Raw genomic sequence first — 16,870 nt, forward strand, 5'->3', positions numbered from 1 at the left:
CGTGACGGCTGATTATCATCGACTCCTTGTATTCTCTCTTTTGCCTATCAATCCTACAGTGGTATCAAAGCCACGTTTGACTCGTCTCCTGCTCCTAGACGTGCACCAACTCCTCTCAGCCTACCTGCTCCTCCATCCGTACAGTCCGTACGACTATACGGACGCTCGTACACACAGCCCACACAAACAACGTACTTGCACCATACATCTACGTACCTGCGTTCCATACTTCGCCGTACTGCATTTCGTACCCGCACCAACATACAGACGTATACTCAGCTCCATACATGAATCACCGTGCATCCGTACATTGTACCTACATCCATGCATTGTACTTGCACCCGTACATTGTACCAAATCCATACGATTGTACTTACACCGTACACTGGACTTGCTCCGTACATCTGTACAACTACACCATACATGTCCCGTACAAAATAGTTGTCCGTACAACTCGTACTTGTCTCGAGAGTTCTGTACAGGTTTGGCACGTGTGAAGTCTTTTGTAGGACATTGGCAAATTTAGGGCTTTCAATACCTTTCATCTCCTCTAGTTGCAACTTCTTGCAAGAACACTAGAGATTCGGGAGTTGGTCTGCAACTTCTTTTTGATTGCAGTAGATTGAGTCACATTTGCAGAACATTGAGCCAGATTTGCAGGACATTGAGTCACTTTTGCAGGACATTGAGTCAGATTTGCATACATTGGTTCACATTTGCAAAAATTTCAGCAAAATTTGGGGCTTTTCTGCATTTGCCCTCTTTTTGGCCTATTTGCCCTCAATAAATTTGGGGCTTTTGCCAAATTTGCTGTTTTTGCAGTGAACATTGCCTGCCACAATCACATTTGGGTCAGATCTACATTTGCCCTTTGATTTGGGTCAGAAATTTCCAGATATTTGCTGTCATTTTTTGGACAGCCAGCTTTTTGCAGTGAAAGCCTTGAGGCTATCACATTTGCTATGGCTAGGAACAATCAAGATTTATTCGGAGTTCTTCGTGAAGATGATAAGTTGGATGGCACCAACTATCCGATGTGGTCTTATCTCATGAAACATTCTTGTTGCAAAGCATTTGTGGAATATTGTTTCTGGGGCTGATCTGAGGCCAGCCAATGCTACAGTGGTTGCCTCTACTGCTGGTCCTTCTGCAGGGGGTACTCCTCCTGATGCCTCTTCCTCTAGCACTCCTGCTGCTGCTGCTCTTCCAACTCAAGAACAGTCAAGATGGGATGCAAGAGATGCAAATGCACATTCATGCATTGCTTTATCATGCAAGAGAATCATTATTCCACACATCTGGTCTTGCAGGACAGCAAAGGATGCTTGGGATAAATTGGCTTCTCTCTATCAGATTCGCAATGAAGCTTGTGTTGCATATTTGAGAAGGCAATTACAGGAAGTCGTTATGAATGAAGGTGAGTCAATGGATGCATACTTGACAAAGGTCAAGGTCCTCATGGAACAACTTGCCAACATTGATGAGGTGGTGCCAAATTCACAGCTTGTTAGTACCACATTGAATGGACTGCCAGATACATATCAAGGGTTTGCTACAACCCTTCGATTAGTAGCCATCGGTAATCCAGACACTATTCTTTTGATCAGCTAGTTACTTTGCTTTTGCAGGAAGAGCAAAGTATAGCTAATAGACAAGCCATTATTCCTGATCATGCATTTGCTTCACAGCGAACAAGAAGAGGCAAGGCTTCCAAGCCTATGGGCAAGCCAAAATCTGCGCATAGCAGCTGCAATTCCTCCCATGCATCTAAAAATACAGCAGATAAGGCAAAGAAGAAAAGATGCAACTATTGTCGCGAGCCTGGACATGACATTTCAGAATGCACGAAGCGCATTGCTTCAGAGAAAAAGAAAGCAGGATTGACAGTTAATGCCTCTCATGCTATTGAATCCCATGAGCCAGAAGATGCTTCACATGCACATGCTCTTCAGGATGATTGGGCATGGGCTGTCCATTGCTCATTTGATCCATCCAAAGCTGATGCATTCTTTACTGCTAATGATGCTCAGTCCTGGTACTTTGATAGTGGTGCTTCCAAGCATGTCACATCTTGCAGACAGTTGTTTCATTCTTTAGCTGATGCACCTCGAGGGGGGACTGTTACATGTGCTAATAATGCTTCATATGCTGTAAAAGGAGTTGGAGATGTGCAGCTCACATCCATTTCAAGCCATCATGTCACTCTGACAAATGTTCTTTTTGTGCCTGGCATTGAAGTCAACTTGATTTCAATTTCAGCAATTGCTACTTCAGGTTTCAGAGTGATTTTTGATGGCTACAGATGTCTAGTTTATGATCTTCGTAATGACAATGCCATAGTTCTCACTGGCACTTTGAAAAAAGGGCTTTATCACCTTGATCATCATTCAGCTGCACTTTCTATTGAAGCATTGGCTATTTCGGATTCACAGCTTGCTGAAAGTCATCTTTGGCATGAGAGAATGGGCCATCTCAATTATAGAGCTCTTGCAAAGCTACATTCACAGCAGATGGCAAATGATGTACCTCAGACTCACACAGTTTCCAAACATGTGTGTGAGGGTTGTCTTTTGGGTAAGATGCATCAATTTCCTTTTCAAAAGAATTGTCCAAAACTCTCACAAAGGAAATTGCAGCTAGTACACAGTGATGTCTGTGGCCCAATGAGGGCAAATGCCTTTGGGGGGTATAAGTATTTCATGACTCTCATTGATGATTTCACAAGATATTGCTGGTTATATCCTTTAAAGGCCAAATCTAAAGTTTTCTTATTCTTTCAGAGATGGCTGAATATGGTTGAGAATGAATCAGGATGCAAGCTTGTCACCCTCAACACAGATAGGGGGGGAGAGTATATGTCAAAGGAGTTTGATGCATTTCTGTCTTCACGGGGCATTATTCACTCATGCACTACTCCTTACACTCCTTGGCAGAATCCTGTTTCTGAAAGGAAAAACAGGTCCACAATGGAGATGGCCAAATGCATGCTTAAGGCCAAGTCTTTGCCCAATAAATTTTGGCTTGATGCAGTAATGTGTGCCAACTATGTGCTGAATAGATCACCTACACGGGCATTGAAGACTATTACACCTTATGAAGCATGGAAAGGCAGGAAGCCTTCACTTTCACACATGAGAGTTTTTGGGTCTCTTGCATATCTCAGCTAAGACATAAGCTTGATGACAAGGCAATCAAATGCATATTTATTGGTTACAGCCAAGAGAGCAGAGGGTATCGGTTATATCAACCAAATACTGGGAAGATTATTGTCAATAGAGATGTAATCTTTGCTGAACATTCAGCTTCTCCTCTTGTGGACTGCAAAGCAAAGCCAGATGTTGACATGTTTGATGCCTTTGAATCCTGGTTACCTCTGCCATCATCAGAAGAGGATTTTCACCAGCAACATGAGCCTCTTGCAGGCCCTCCACTAAGCAGCAATAATCAGCCACAACCTCATGCTGATTTGCAGGTTTCTCTTCCGGCACAAAATGATCCCACTACTCATGATGCAATCATTGAAGAAAGAGCTGTCAATAGACAGCAAAGACAAGTTCCCAGATGGCTTCTTGATACATTGAGGGACAGCAAACAAGATCAGCCTTTTGCTGCCCGGACAAGATCAGGGAACAGACAGCATGGTCACTTTCTTGAGTTTGCACTCCTTGCTACAGCTTGCAATGAAGAGCCTCTGTGCCATAAAGATGCTTTTGACAGCAAAGAGTGGATGGATGCAATGAGAGCTGAGTTACAATCTATTGCCAAAAATGACACATGGGAATTAGTAGATCTCCCTCCCGGCAAGCATGCCATTGGAACGCGGTGGGCCTACAAATTAAAAAGGAAATCTGATGGCAGCATAGATCGATACAAAGCCCATCTTGTTGCAAAAGGGTATGCCCAACAACCAGGCATTGACTTTGAGGAGACATTTGCTCCCACATCCAGGATTACTACCATTAGATGTGTCATTGCCATTGCAGCCCTCATCATTGGCAAGTGCACCAACTTGACATCAAGACTGCTTTTCTTCATGGGGATCTGCAGGAAGAAGTCTATGTCACACAACCTCCTGGCTTTGAGATTGTTAATTCTGAAAATAAGGTATGCCGGCTTAGAAAATCCCTTTATGGTTTGAAGCAGGCACCCAGGGCATGGTATGCCAAAATTCATGCACACTTACTATCCCTTGGTTTTCAGAATAGTCCCATAGAACCCACTCTTTATGTCCGTGGGAGTGGATCTGATTTTTTAGTGCTGATTTTATATGTGGATGATATGCTCATCACGGGCCCAGATACTCAGCAAATTGCAGCTTTCAAGGCTGATTTGCAGCAGATTTTTGACATGTCAGACATGGGACGGCTCCATTATTATTTGGGCATTCAGTTTGCTCATGTTGAGGGGGGTAACATGATGTCTCAGTCCAAGTATATTGGACAGCTCCTTGATCGTTTTCAGTTTGAGTATTGCAAGCCAATCTCTACTCCAGTGGACCCTGGCTTCAAATTCTCAGCTCATGATGGGAGCCCACCATGTGAGATCACTCTTTATCAGCAGGTTATTGGATGCCTTATTTATTTATGTCACACCAGACCTGACTTGCAGTGTATGCTGTATCTCAGCTCAACAAATTCATGCACATGCCCAATTCACAGCATTGGCAGGCAGTGAAGAGAGTCTTCAGATATCTCAAAGGCACTCAGGATTTAGCCCTCTTCTATGGTGATCAGGGTTCACTTACCATGCATGCTTACACGGATAGTGACTGGGCAGGATGTTCCAACACCAAAGTGTCACATACTGGCAATTGTTTCTTGCTTGGCAATTCATGTATCTCTTGGCTCAGCAAGAAGCAACCAACATTTGCCACGTCTAGCTCTGAGGCTGAGTACAGGGCAGCTTTCACCGCTATAGTAGAGTGTGTTTGGCTTCGACAGTTACTTATAGATTTTGGTATTTACCAGACATCCTCCACTATTGTCTACACTGACAACCAGAGTGCTTTGGCCATTGCGCGTAACCCAGTGTTTCATTGAAGTTCACTATCATTATGTTCGGGAGCGGTTGTCAGCTGGAGACATAGAGTTGTCCTATCTTCCCACGGAGGACAACATAGCAGATATGTTTACAAAGGCACTTCCTCGTCCCAAGTTTGAAGGCTTCCGATAGGCTTTATACTTGGTTCCCTTTGATCTGACATCCCTTGTACATTCATAGGTGGCTATATCCTTTTGGATGAACATGTGCCACCATGACCAGAAAATACCAGGTATTCTGAGACGTTTCCAGAGTACTTCAACCCATCCCATGAAGGGGGGTTTGTAGGCCATCTTCTTGTGGTTCTAGTGATGCCCTATAGGCCATGGTATGTGCCTTGTAGGCATAGATGTAGGCACTTGTAGTGTTAGTGCCTTTTAGGCCACATAGGACACTTAGTCCTATGTGACACCTAGGACACTTAGTCCTAGGTCTAGGTACAAGTACCTTGTAGTCCTATTTTTCATTATCCTAGTTGACGTGACGGCTGATTATCATCGACTCCTTGTATTCTCTCTTTTGCCTATCGATCCTACAATTTTGCTGGTTATGATATCTTCTATGCTGGAGAGCACTCCTTTTCTAGTGTGGCTTTTTTAGTAAAGCACGACCTTCAACTTGTTGTGGCTCTCAATGATCACCATGGTAGATGGATTATTGTTCAATGCCTTGTTCAAGGGGAAATTTTTGAATTTGCATCGGTTTATGCCCCCCAATCTTCTCGTGATAGAGCTTTGATCTGGGCTGCCATGCATATCTATCCATGGCGACAACATGCCTTCATTTGTGGTGACTTTAATAATGCCCCTCAATCAAGTGACAACACCTCAGGCCACACTCATATGTTGGCTTCTGAAACACAGGCATGGTCTGATTTTTTGATTCAGTTGCGCCTAGTTAATCTCTGGAAGGAATTACAACCCATGCTTCCAGGCTATACCTTTCAGCATAATGCTCAATCTTCTTATCGGGCATGCTTGGACAGATGGTATCAGGTTGATCCACAGCATTGTGATGCCTTTACTTGTCAAATTTGGGTTGATCATGCTTTCACACATTCGGATCATGATCCTCTTTGGTTGAGGCTTTCCTTACATGAATTTCCCACTGACAGATTGCCTTGCCGAAGGCTTTTGCTGATTAATAATAGTTATCTAGAGCGTACTGACCTTAAAGCCTTGGTCTCTTATGCTATTCAGCCTCTCTCTCGTCAGATACACATTGGTTTGGATTATGCCTGGCAAGCTTTTAATGCTCGGATGCAAGCACTTATTCAAGATTGTGGCAAATCCTATATGCAAGCCACAAGGGAGACTGTAGCACATGCCAAATTTACTTGTCAGAGTTTGACTGAGCTTGCTCATCTTCGCCCTTTGTCTTCAGAGGAAAGCATGCTCTTATGTCAGGCTCAATTCTCTCTTCAATCCAATGATCACAGAAAGCTTGCTTAATGGGAAACCCGATCTAAACAACAGGCTTTTTTGGATAAAGGCTGCTCTTTCAAGCAATTTTTTAAGAGTTTACACTACAAAAGACAGGCTGCCAATATCTGTCGGATTCGGATGCCTGATGATTCTTGGTCAACATCTCGTTTAGAGCTTGCTGATTTATGTGTGCAGCACTTCTCCACTCATTTTGGGCATGTGGATACTCTTTCTCCTCGGGTCGTGTCTACACGTCAACTTCATTTGCAGCATGTTCATCCAATTCTCTCTTATGCTCAGGCTTTGGAACTTGAACATCCCTTCATTGAAAGGGAATTGTTTGATGCACTGAGATCGTGTGGCAAATGGAAATCTCCAAGATGGGATGGTCCTCACTATTGAATTCTTTCTTGCATTCTGGGATCTTCTTAAATTCACCTTGCTGCAAATGGTAAATACAACATGGCAAAATCAGCAGATGCATGTGTCATGGAAAAAGGGTCTTCTCAAGCTGATTCCAAAGAAGTAGCTATGTGATTCACTTGGTGATTGGAGGCCAATCACGGTTATGCCAATCATTTACAAGATCATTGCCAAAATGGTGGTTGATCGGATTAAAGGTTATTTGCATCATGGGTTGCATCCCTCCCAATATGGCTTTGTTCCACGCCATCATATCACAGATAACATTGCCAATGCTTATATTGGGATTGAATATGCCAAATACACGCAACAGGATGGTCTACTCTTGCAGGTAGATATTGCAAAAGCCTTTGACACAATTCAATGGGATTTCATCTCGCAAACTATGCGAGCTTTGGGGTTTGGACCAAAAATGCAGCAGGTTATTTACTGGCTTTACAAAGATAGCGATGCGGCTTGCATTCTTTCTGGGGATATCTCTGATGAGTGGACTCTTCGTTGTTTGGTCCACCAAGGATGCCCTCTCAGTGCTTTACCGTATGCCATTGCTACTCATCCTATGCTGCAATATATTGATCATCCTATGGCTACAGGATCACTTCATGGCTTGGAATTGGATGCTAATCACAGCATGGCTGCTCAAGCTTATGCTAATGATTCTTTCTTTACCCCGAAGAATACGCCCCATGATCTTGGTGCCTTGATGCAGGCCCTCTCTGTTTATGGTTTGGCAGTTGGTCTTCATGTTAATTTTCAAAAGTCTAAGCTGCTCCCTTTGCATTCCAAAGACTGGCATAGTCTATTATGGCCCGGGGATATCATTCCACCCACTCAGTTTCTTCGTCATCTTGGTTATCCTTTGGGGTGGGAACTCACTCGCCGACAACAAACTGATTGGGTTTTGGCTAAGCTTCGGAAAAAGCTTGAGTTATTGGAAACTGGCAACCTGCTGGCCTTGGCACGCTCATCTTCGAATAGTGCACTCCATCCTTGTGGCATATATTCAATTTTACTTCCCATTGATCATGTTCACTAAGGCAGATCTTACATCTTTCATGTCTGTCTTTATGGAAATCTTCTGGCGATCCAAACATGGCAGAAAAAGTCTCAGGCTGCTTTCGATGCGTCACATTTGTTCTCCCAAGATGCATGGTGGATTGAACATCACGGATATTCATGTGCATATTCTTGCCCACAAGGGAAAAATATTGCTGCAATTTCTGCAAGGTGATCAACCTTGGGCTCCCAAGATGCATGGTGGATTGAACATTACGGATAGTTGCTACTCAGATAATATAATCAATCAAAGATTTCACCCAAAAAAGAAAAAGTATGTATGTATATACGTATATATGTATATGTACACACACACTTTTTTTTTCTTTTTTGTGAAACCAGTAGCTATAAAATTAACATGAAATCAATGTACATGACATTAGACTCCAAAAGAGAGCCTAATGGAAGAACTCAAAAACAATGAGAAAACACTTCAAGGCTAGTAGCATCCAAGTCCCTCGCAGCATAACTATCATGCATAACTATCATGTAAAGATTGCTTGAGGGACAGAAGAAAGCATATGCCTGAGGAAACTGTTGTCCCATCCTAAAATGCAATCTCTGTGTCCAAATAGTCCATAGTACCCAAAAACGAGCCCAATGAAAGAAAAGGAGGAATGGAGACATCTGAGATGAGAAGCATCCAAACATCCAAAAGAGTTTCCCGAATCTGATAGAGGAAAACCAAATTCGCAGCAATTGAGAAACATGAGCGATCAATATCTGAGAGTGCGGACAAAACCATAACAAATGGGGAACTGCCTCGCTGTGATGAGAGCAACGGGGGCAGGAAGAGGAAGCAATACGACGTGCTTTCAATTTCACCCCAATGGAAAAAGCTCCCACTATACATCTCCAAAAGAAAAGCCTCTGTTTCAATGGCAGTTTAGCTTTCCAAATTTTCTTGAGTTTTGATTGCCACCAAGATAAAGGCCTATCCAAGTTCCAAAGAGTGTTGGCATGCTTATCAATCCATGGCGGTTGAAGAAGAAATCTGTAGACCATCGAGGATGTCAAATTATGCATTGGAAGTGAACAAGTAGCAGGATACAAGGAAGTCAAATTCCAGTCCAGTAATCTGTCCTGTACAAACAGCGGAGGGACAGGAACAAATGGCTGCAACATAGTTGTAAGTATTCTCCAAATGGGCCTATGATGCAGACCCAAGGGGAATATCCTGCAAGCTTGTGGAAATGAAAGCACATAACCATGTTGATCCACCACATCTCCGACCAATCTTATGCCCAATTTCATAAGGTTATATGCTTTAATAGGTGCCTGTAAAGCAAGAGGCGATTCAAACACCTTGCTCCAATGGATGCTTTCCGAGCGAAGAGAATTACCATGATGGGAGGAAGCACCTGACCATTTAGCATAAGAGAGAATTCTCTTCCAATCATGAATAAAAGCAGTAGAAACAGGACAGCTAGGAATTTTCCCCTGAAATGTGGTCATGACTGCTTCCCAATGATCTGTAATCCAATGCCCATATGCGTGGGACTTCATGTTTCCACACATAGCTGCTAACATAATAGCCCATGGCTGTTTTTCCTGAAAAAAATCAGCAATCATACTGCTCTTTCTTGCCAACATATGAAACTGAAGATTGAGAATATTCAGTCCCCCATGAGTGTACATGTACATGTATATGTACACACACTTTCTTTTTAGTAAAATCCAGTGCAATATATTTACATTCTCATAAATTTCCGTACAGTCCCTCTTGCCTTGTCGTATTTCAATCATGGCTTCAGGTTCGGATGTTAGTGTATATGTACACACACATATATATATGTGTACATGTACATGTATATCTATATGTATATACATATAAATATCTGTGTGTGTGTGTGTGAGTAATAGGTACCCCAGATTGAATTTGCACATATTAATGAATTTGTTTTGGCCAGGGGGGGGGGGGTTATTAATGTAAGCTGTGAGGCAATGTTTGATTAATGTAAGCTGCGATCGAAAGTGGCACGTCAAATAATGAGGACAGTGTCATCGAGAAGCATCGATGGGCCCCCCCGATTCTAGAAGTTGTGTAGCCCCCCTCAACGGGTATATGAGGGAGGGGGGGAGGGGGAAGCAAGGCTGAGCAAGGGAGAGAGGGGAAGGTAGACAGAGAGGGGAGGGCTAAGCAAAGAGGGGGACAGAGAGAGGGGGACAGAGAGGAGGGGAGAGGGGAGGGAGCAGAAGCAAAAAGGGAGGAAGAGGAGAGGAGAGAGAGGGAGGACAACAGACAGGAGAGGGAGTGGAAGAACAATGGATAGACGGGAGAGGGAGAGGAAAGACAGCGGAGGGGGAGCGGCTGAGAGCCATGAGGAGGGTAGGTGAGGAGGGGAGAGGGAGATCTATGAGGGAGGGAGTGGCTCAGAGCTGTGAGAGAGGGAGTGGCAATAGAGGGGAGAGCGAGGATTAATGAGGCGATCCAATACGTTTATTGAGTAAATACTTAGGTTAATTAAGTGAAAGGAGTATGAGCGATTAATTAATTAATGCACTTACGTATGTATGTATACATACATACATACATACATACATACATACATACATATATATATATATATATATATATATGTCATACAACAAGGGCTGATAGGACAACAAGGAGGAGAGGAGAGGGCAAGGGTTGAGGAGAGCAAGGAGAGGAGAGGAGAGGAGAGGAAAGGAGAGAAAGAGCAAGGAGGAGAGGAGAGCAAGGAGAAGAGGAGAGGGCAAGGGCTGAGGAGAGCAAGGAGGAGAGGAGAGGAGAGGAGAGGAGAGGAGAGAAAGGAGGAGAGGCTGGAGAGGATAGCAAGGAGGAGGGGCAGCGGGCTGAGAGGGGAGCTGTAGGATAAGAGGAGAGCAAGAGGAGAGGCTGGAGAGGGAGAGAGTTGTAGGCTGAGAGGGCTGTAGGGTGAGAGGGCTGAGAGGGTTGCGAGGAGGAGACGGTGCAGTGGAGCTGCGCAATCGAGCTGAGATGCCATGTGCACTCCTCGACTCTCTGGTTTATCCAGATGATTTAAGTCATTTTGACATATTGTCTTTTGTCCCATAGGCCCATGAGGCCTCTCGCAGACATTAATATGACTTTCTTTATTTCTTTCTTTCTCGTGCACGCATGCACATACACACATAGAGATAACAGTATCTGTAAGATACGCAGCACTAGATGAAGAACACAAAAGGATGTACTTTTGAGATGCAAAATATGCAAACACTAAGTATTCAACGCCAAAGAGTGTGTATAACCTCTTGAACCATCCAGCCCAATAGCTTAGGAGCCACATCAAGGAAGTTCCAAAAGGCAGGACATAGATATTAATAAATTTACAAATAGGATTTCTTTTTGCATGGCATTAGACCCGAAACACAACAGTCAAACACAGCTTGCTGAAAATGGTTTTCTTTCTATTGTTTTAAAGTTTGTTTATTGACAGATCCTGCGAGTCTGCACTGGACATTAATAGAGAAACTGGTCTTACACAGATACACGCAAACACACACCAATGTTACATTTGAATGAAAGTGTTAGGGGTGCATGGTCATGTATGTGTACACATCTATAACGAAAACTTGCACATTTGCACTGATAGGTTATTTTTCCTCATCAAATTCACAAAGACAACATCAATAATATTTGATTTTAGCTAATTAAACCTTGCAATCATATTGTAGAAAAAAAAAAGATAATCCAAATATAATCCATACCAAGTATTACTTCAGGAGATCGATAAAAACGGCTCTGTATGTAGGTATAAACTGCAATGACAGAACCACCACAGCACACAGGGGTGAGCAAAACAGAAATGTCTCATCTTCTACTTAGATAAGTTGATGTACTAAGATCTTGTCCATTGAGTTAAGACCGTGTAAGAGAGATTTGGATTCATTAGATCATTTATGGTTAAAGACTAGAATGGTCAAGTCAGTAAAAACATCTTTCCATACATAATTGGTTTGGGTTTTTTTAACATACTCCTTTCATGATCAAAACAACTAGAACCAAAATCTATGACTTTGATCTTAGACATAGAAGGATGTTGCAATAAGATGTTTTCAGGCTTCAGATCACAATGAATGACATGAAGCCTCTTCAAGAATTTGAGAGTCGTCAACAGCTGCATAGCAAAGCTTTTTATGACTATCAAGCTGACCCCTTGGAAGTTATTCCTCTTTATAAGCTCATACAAACTGATGTCATGGAGTGAGAACGAAATGCATAGATGGCCACGGAAGTAGAAACTTTCATGGATGGTTACAATGTTATAGCTAGCAGCTTCTTCTTCAGCCTGCAAAAACCTTCCACAAACTGCTGGATGTCAATACATTTCCAAACTTTACCATCAAATGCTCTAGAATACGTGACACACGGTTATAGATCTTCAGCAGTGAACATGGGTATAATGCAAGCAAATTGTTTCTATAGGAGTTCCAAGATTTTCCTCTGGACATGAAAGCTACATCAAATCAAGAAATGGCAAAGACATTGGTAGAAGACAAAGGTTATAGTAGCCCTTAGTTAACATAAATCAGTTTTTTAATCTAATTCTAATGACATTTTAATGATACACAAACCACAAAGCTGATCCATGCAGAGAAAATCCCTTTAAAAGAACACAACCAGAGGTGTGGCAAGTAAGCAGCATTACTATCAAAAAGAATCTCTTTGTTGACTATGGTTTATTAGCCAATTGTTGTTGTCTGAATATTCAAATAATTTAATGTTTTAGCCATTGTATGGATCAAGCTATGTAATAGCTCAAACAGCAGAGCCAAATCCCAGGATACAGCTCCCTAAAATCCTTTGGAATTTGCAAGATATCTAGAAGAGTTCAAACTTCAACAGCCAAGGCATACTCCCAACGTAGTGTACATAAGATAGTGGTTATAGCCGCATAGAGCTCAAGAGAATGAAACAGAAAAAACACAAAGCTACGTAGAAAGGTGGAAACTGAAGGTATTTGACACAATATTTCTCCTCCTTACCTTCAGTCATTCATGTGTCCTGCTCAAACGATCTCAGTAACCTCTCCTCCTGACATCTAGGTACAATTCCCAGTCAAAGCAGGAAATCAAAAAGGCCAACTACTCTCAGGACTTCTTACAATAATGGTGGCAACAATCGCATAAAACTCAAAGAACTTGAAGGTTGTAACTAGATAGTTTTTTCTATAGTGAATCGAGAAGAACTCACATCTAAGCAAGACAAAAGTGAGAATAGTCACTTCTCACCTAGTGAAACTAGCACCAACGACCACCATGCATGTCTAGCTACTAAAGATGTCAGCGCCTCCTAATGGCATCCTCATGAAAGGGTAGTTATTGCAAGCCTTTCCCTGGTCTATTGCAGTAATGTTTGCTGATAAGTTGCCTGAGCGGTAAAGATGGAGGGGTCACAGCTCAGCTTGATCCACCAAGAACACCATTGTCATAATCTCCAGGGGGGCGGAATTTCGAGATGGTAACATAGTAAGGACTTGAAGCAGATCAAGGAAGGACTGGGTGGCTTGTGGTGCAATGGTGTAAATTGCACCACTAGACAGAACTACATAGGTCATAGGACAAACCCGAACCCCTAACTGTAAGGGGTAAGATGTATATTGTGTATTATTCTTCATATCAATGTAGTGTACCATTAGTCATCTTGTGTGTGCACTCCTCTTGGGTAAAACCAAGATTGTAATCTTCAACACCAATGAGCTAAACTTTAGCATGAGGCATCGCTTGGGATAGTCAAATCCTATGTACATTTGGGATGCATCTTCACAAGTGCCAAGTTTTCCATGAAACCGATAGCACAAACACGCTTCTCTAGAAGGCGCACTTTGCTGGTGAGATTAGGGAGACAGTGCTTTCAAGCACACTTCTAGCACGTGAACACGAAGTCACCCTTGTTTGATTCTCTAGTTCGACCAGCTCTGCTACACACAGGTGTCTTTTTGGCGGTAGACCCCCAAGACAATGAGTGGACCTGTTTTGAGAGACTACAAGTCATGATGACATCTCCTATGATCCGAGGGAAGGTGCAGTCCACATTACATTATCTTGGCAAAGTTTGCTGCAAGACCCACCCACATGTATGCCTCATTCCCGATCATCACCTATCTAGACCGAGTCAAACAGCTCGGCTAAAAAAATATAGGTTGACAAAGACTACCAGGAAGGGCCCCTATGATTGGCCTTCAGATCTCCAAAGGGCAGTGAACATATAACAACCAGCAAATACTCAATTTACAGCGACTTAGAACTTTCCACAACAAACCAAATCAACTTAACCCAACACCCAAGAGCTAGATAGCCCCCGTCCTACACCGGACAACAGATTGACCCTAAACTTAGCGCCCCTTTCGGTATTTCTTTATCATTTATTCAGAAGGCATGCAAATACAAGAATCGCACCGCAGTGCATCAGTCCACAGATAGCCAACTAAATAATCTGATCACAGGCACTTCCATCCATCCTCCTCTGCAATCACAGAAAAGGCATCCCAATCCAATGCAACATTCCATGGCAGCCCTTCTTCCGAAACTGGCCGAGGGTTCTAACCTAGCAGCTCTGATACCCACTAGGGGAGTCCTGGCAGGAAAGAAATCAGGCCAATCTGTCTTGGTAGCTCTGACTACCTGTCAAGGGAGTCCTAGCAAGACAGAGGCCAGCAAAACAACCACACCTGGCTGTTCATGGCAAACAAAAGGGCCAGCTGTGCAAATCAAAAGGATCTGAAGATTCTGAGGCAGTAGGAAAGTTCCCGGAAAGCAATCAACCAATAGAAAAGCTCCCAAAACCCTGGGAAAAACAACTAGCAGGGAAAAACGAAATTCCCTGGCAATATCTCTGGCACCTTGGCATATGGAAATCAGCAATAGCAACCTTGGAAGACCTGCTGGAGAAGAATCGCCAATTCTAGAAGCCTCCTGGTGAAATTCGCAGTTCCTGGAAGCATGTGGCTGGCCTGGCAAATGAAGAAAACCTGAAAACGGAGTGCGTGAGACCACAGGAGCAGCCCAGCACAGAGGAAAACTGAAAGTGATTTACCACAACAGCTCTCTGGCAAATTGCAAAATCCTGGAACGAGCAAGGGAGCTCCTACAAACTGCGAAATGGTCTAGAACAGCCCCATGAACACCCAAAACACTGAATCGTCCAATCTGGAAGCAGAAACAGCCTGGAACAGTGTGCAAACTAGAAACGCATGCCCTGGCCACACCTGGATGAATGGCGATTTCTGAAATCAGCTCCCAGAAGAGCTCTTGTGAAGTGTGAATTCTCATAGCAGCCCCTGGAAGTGCGATTTTGCTGTCTTAGACCTGGCAGGGCTCCTAGGTGATGGCAGATTTGACAAACAAGCTCCCGGAAGGTGTGTGGACAGCTGGGAAGCAAGAAAAACTGAGAGAGAGCTGAACCAGCCCTGGCTTAGCCCCCAATCCACTTGAGCCAAGAATAGCTGCCTTTGATTGCATTGCAAGTCACTGGATTTTTACCCCTCTCTAACCCTCAGATCCTTTGCTTTGGCCCATGGAATTAATTGCACTGAAGTGTCCTTTACAGATTTAATCAGTTTGAGGCCAGGTGAGTCACCATAAATTCCTAAAAATTATTCTGAATGAATCTGGGAGGCCAGAGGCCTTTCTTTTATAGACTAGGACTAGCAAAAAGCAAGGCCTTTTTTCTAAAAGCTACTTTTTCATAAAAGCTAAGCTTTCAGGCTTTTCTTCCTAAATTGGAGACTTTAGGTGCCTTTTTAGTCTTGTGGACCCTCTTTTAAAGAGGTGCCTCCTTGTCCTTGCTTAAGAGCCTTGTGGGACCTTCTTTTTGTGCTTTTCTCCCCAATCTTGAGTCCTTTTTGCACTTTCTTGGGTCCTACACATTGCACAAACAAATTACAACACTTTAACCCATTAGGGTTTAGCGAAGTGCATGCATTCCTAGTTCTTGGACTATTTCTAGTCCCTTGTGGGTGTCCCCACAGTTCTCTTTTTCCCAATGCAGGGCAAAAGTAAAACAATAAAACTTATTCCTGGTTAACCAACTTCGCCATTCTTTGACCGAAGTCAATTCTAATAAAGATAACTCTTTATTTTCTTAGGAGAAGTCCCAAATGGTGACAAAAGGTGAGGGGAGGGGCTGAAAGACAGAAGCACAAGGGGGAATGGATGGCAAGGCTGAGGGTGATGGAAGAAGGGCGCTAGCTAGAGCTGGCCGAGCCCTACAAACATTCTTCTTCGAACCATCTGAAAATTAATTGTCCAATTTCTTGAATGTATCCACCATGTCATTCATTACACCACCCCATTTGATGTAAGCAACCATTTTCAATTCTAGCCAAACCATTCCTTTCATCCTACTCACTCCTTTGTTGCATGCACCCATTGCCATGCTATTTGCTGCTGCTGCTCATTTCTGTCTTTGCATCTGCCTACGTCCCACTCCAACGCATCGCCCTTCATCTTGTCACCTCAGCTCCTTTGGGTCTTGCCTTGCAAGCAGTTGCCACTGCTGCAAAGCCACTTAGTGGTTTGTGGGCTGTGCCTCTCTTAAATGGGGTGCTTAGAGAAACCCAACCACCATACTAGAGGCTAGGCCAGCCATAGGCAGCCAATGAGCCCAAAAAACCCCTGGTTGTTTCTGCAATCATATTACGACTACTCTTGGGAGCTTCTACTTTCAGCTTGTAAGGATGACGAGGATTATAAAAACACTCAAAAGATCTCTCTCTCTCAAAAGATCCCTTCGGTCTTTGGAAGACTTTTAATAAACTCTCCTTCTTTCTTTCTTTCTTTCTTTCTTTCTATAGTATGAGCTATATCACAAATTAAGAATTTCTTCAATTATATTTTATCCTAAATGATGCATTACCATAACATTCTTGTATTCAGCAAAAATTCAATTCTTGCTCGTGGTGTAATAATCATAATTTATCCTCACGCTTGGTCCCACATTT

At 43.1% G+C, this 16,870-nt stretch overlaps 1 protein-coding gene across 1 annotated transcript in view; it reads right to left on the reverse strand.

The window, feature by feature from the left end:
* Positions 1 to 16,870, reverse strand: part of LOC147899617 (uncharacterized) — a 53,414-nt gene that overhangs the window by 21,600 nt on the left and 14,944 nt on the right. Inside the window, exons 8-9 of the mRNA XM_087377823.1 lie at positions 11,905 to 12,217; positions 11,637 to 11,687 (exon numbers count right to left, since the gene is read on the reverse strand). Coding sequence (XP_087233949.1) covers positions 11,637 to 11,687; positions 11,905 to 12,217 — 364 coding nt within the window. The remainder of the gene's footprint in view (positions 1 to 11,636; positions 11,688 to 11,904; positions 12,218 to 16,870) is intronic.

The sequence above is a fragment of the Dipteris shenzhenensis genome, chromosome 8 (assembly GCF_047967505.1).
Source record: "Dipteris shenzhenensis isolate YYH24624 ecotype China chromosome 8, Dip_SZ_1.0, whole genome shotgun sequence".
Lineage (NCBI taxonomy): Eukaryota > Viridiplantae > Streptophyta > Polypodiopsida > Gleicheniales > Dipteridaceae > Dipteris > Dipteris shenzhenensis.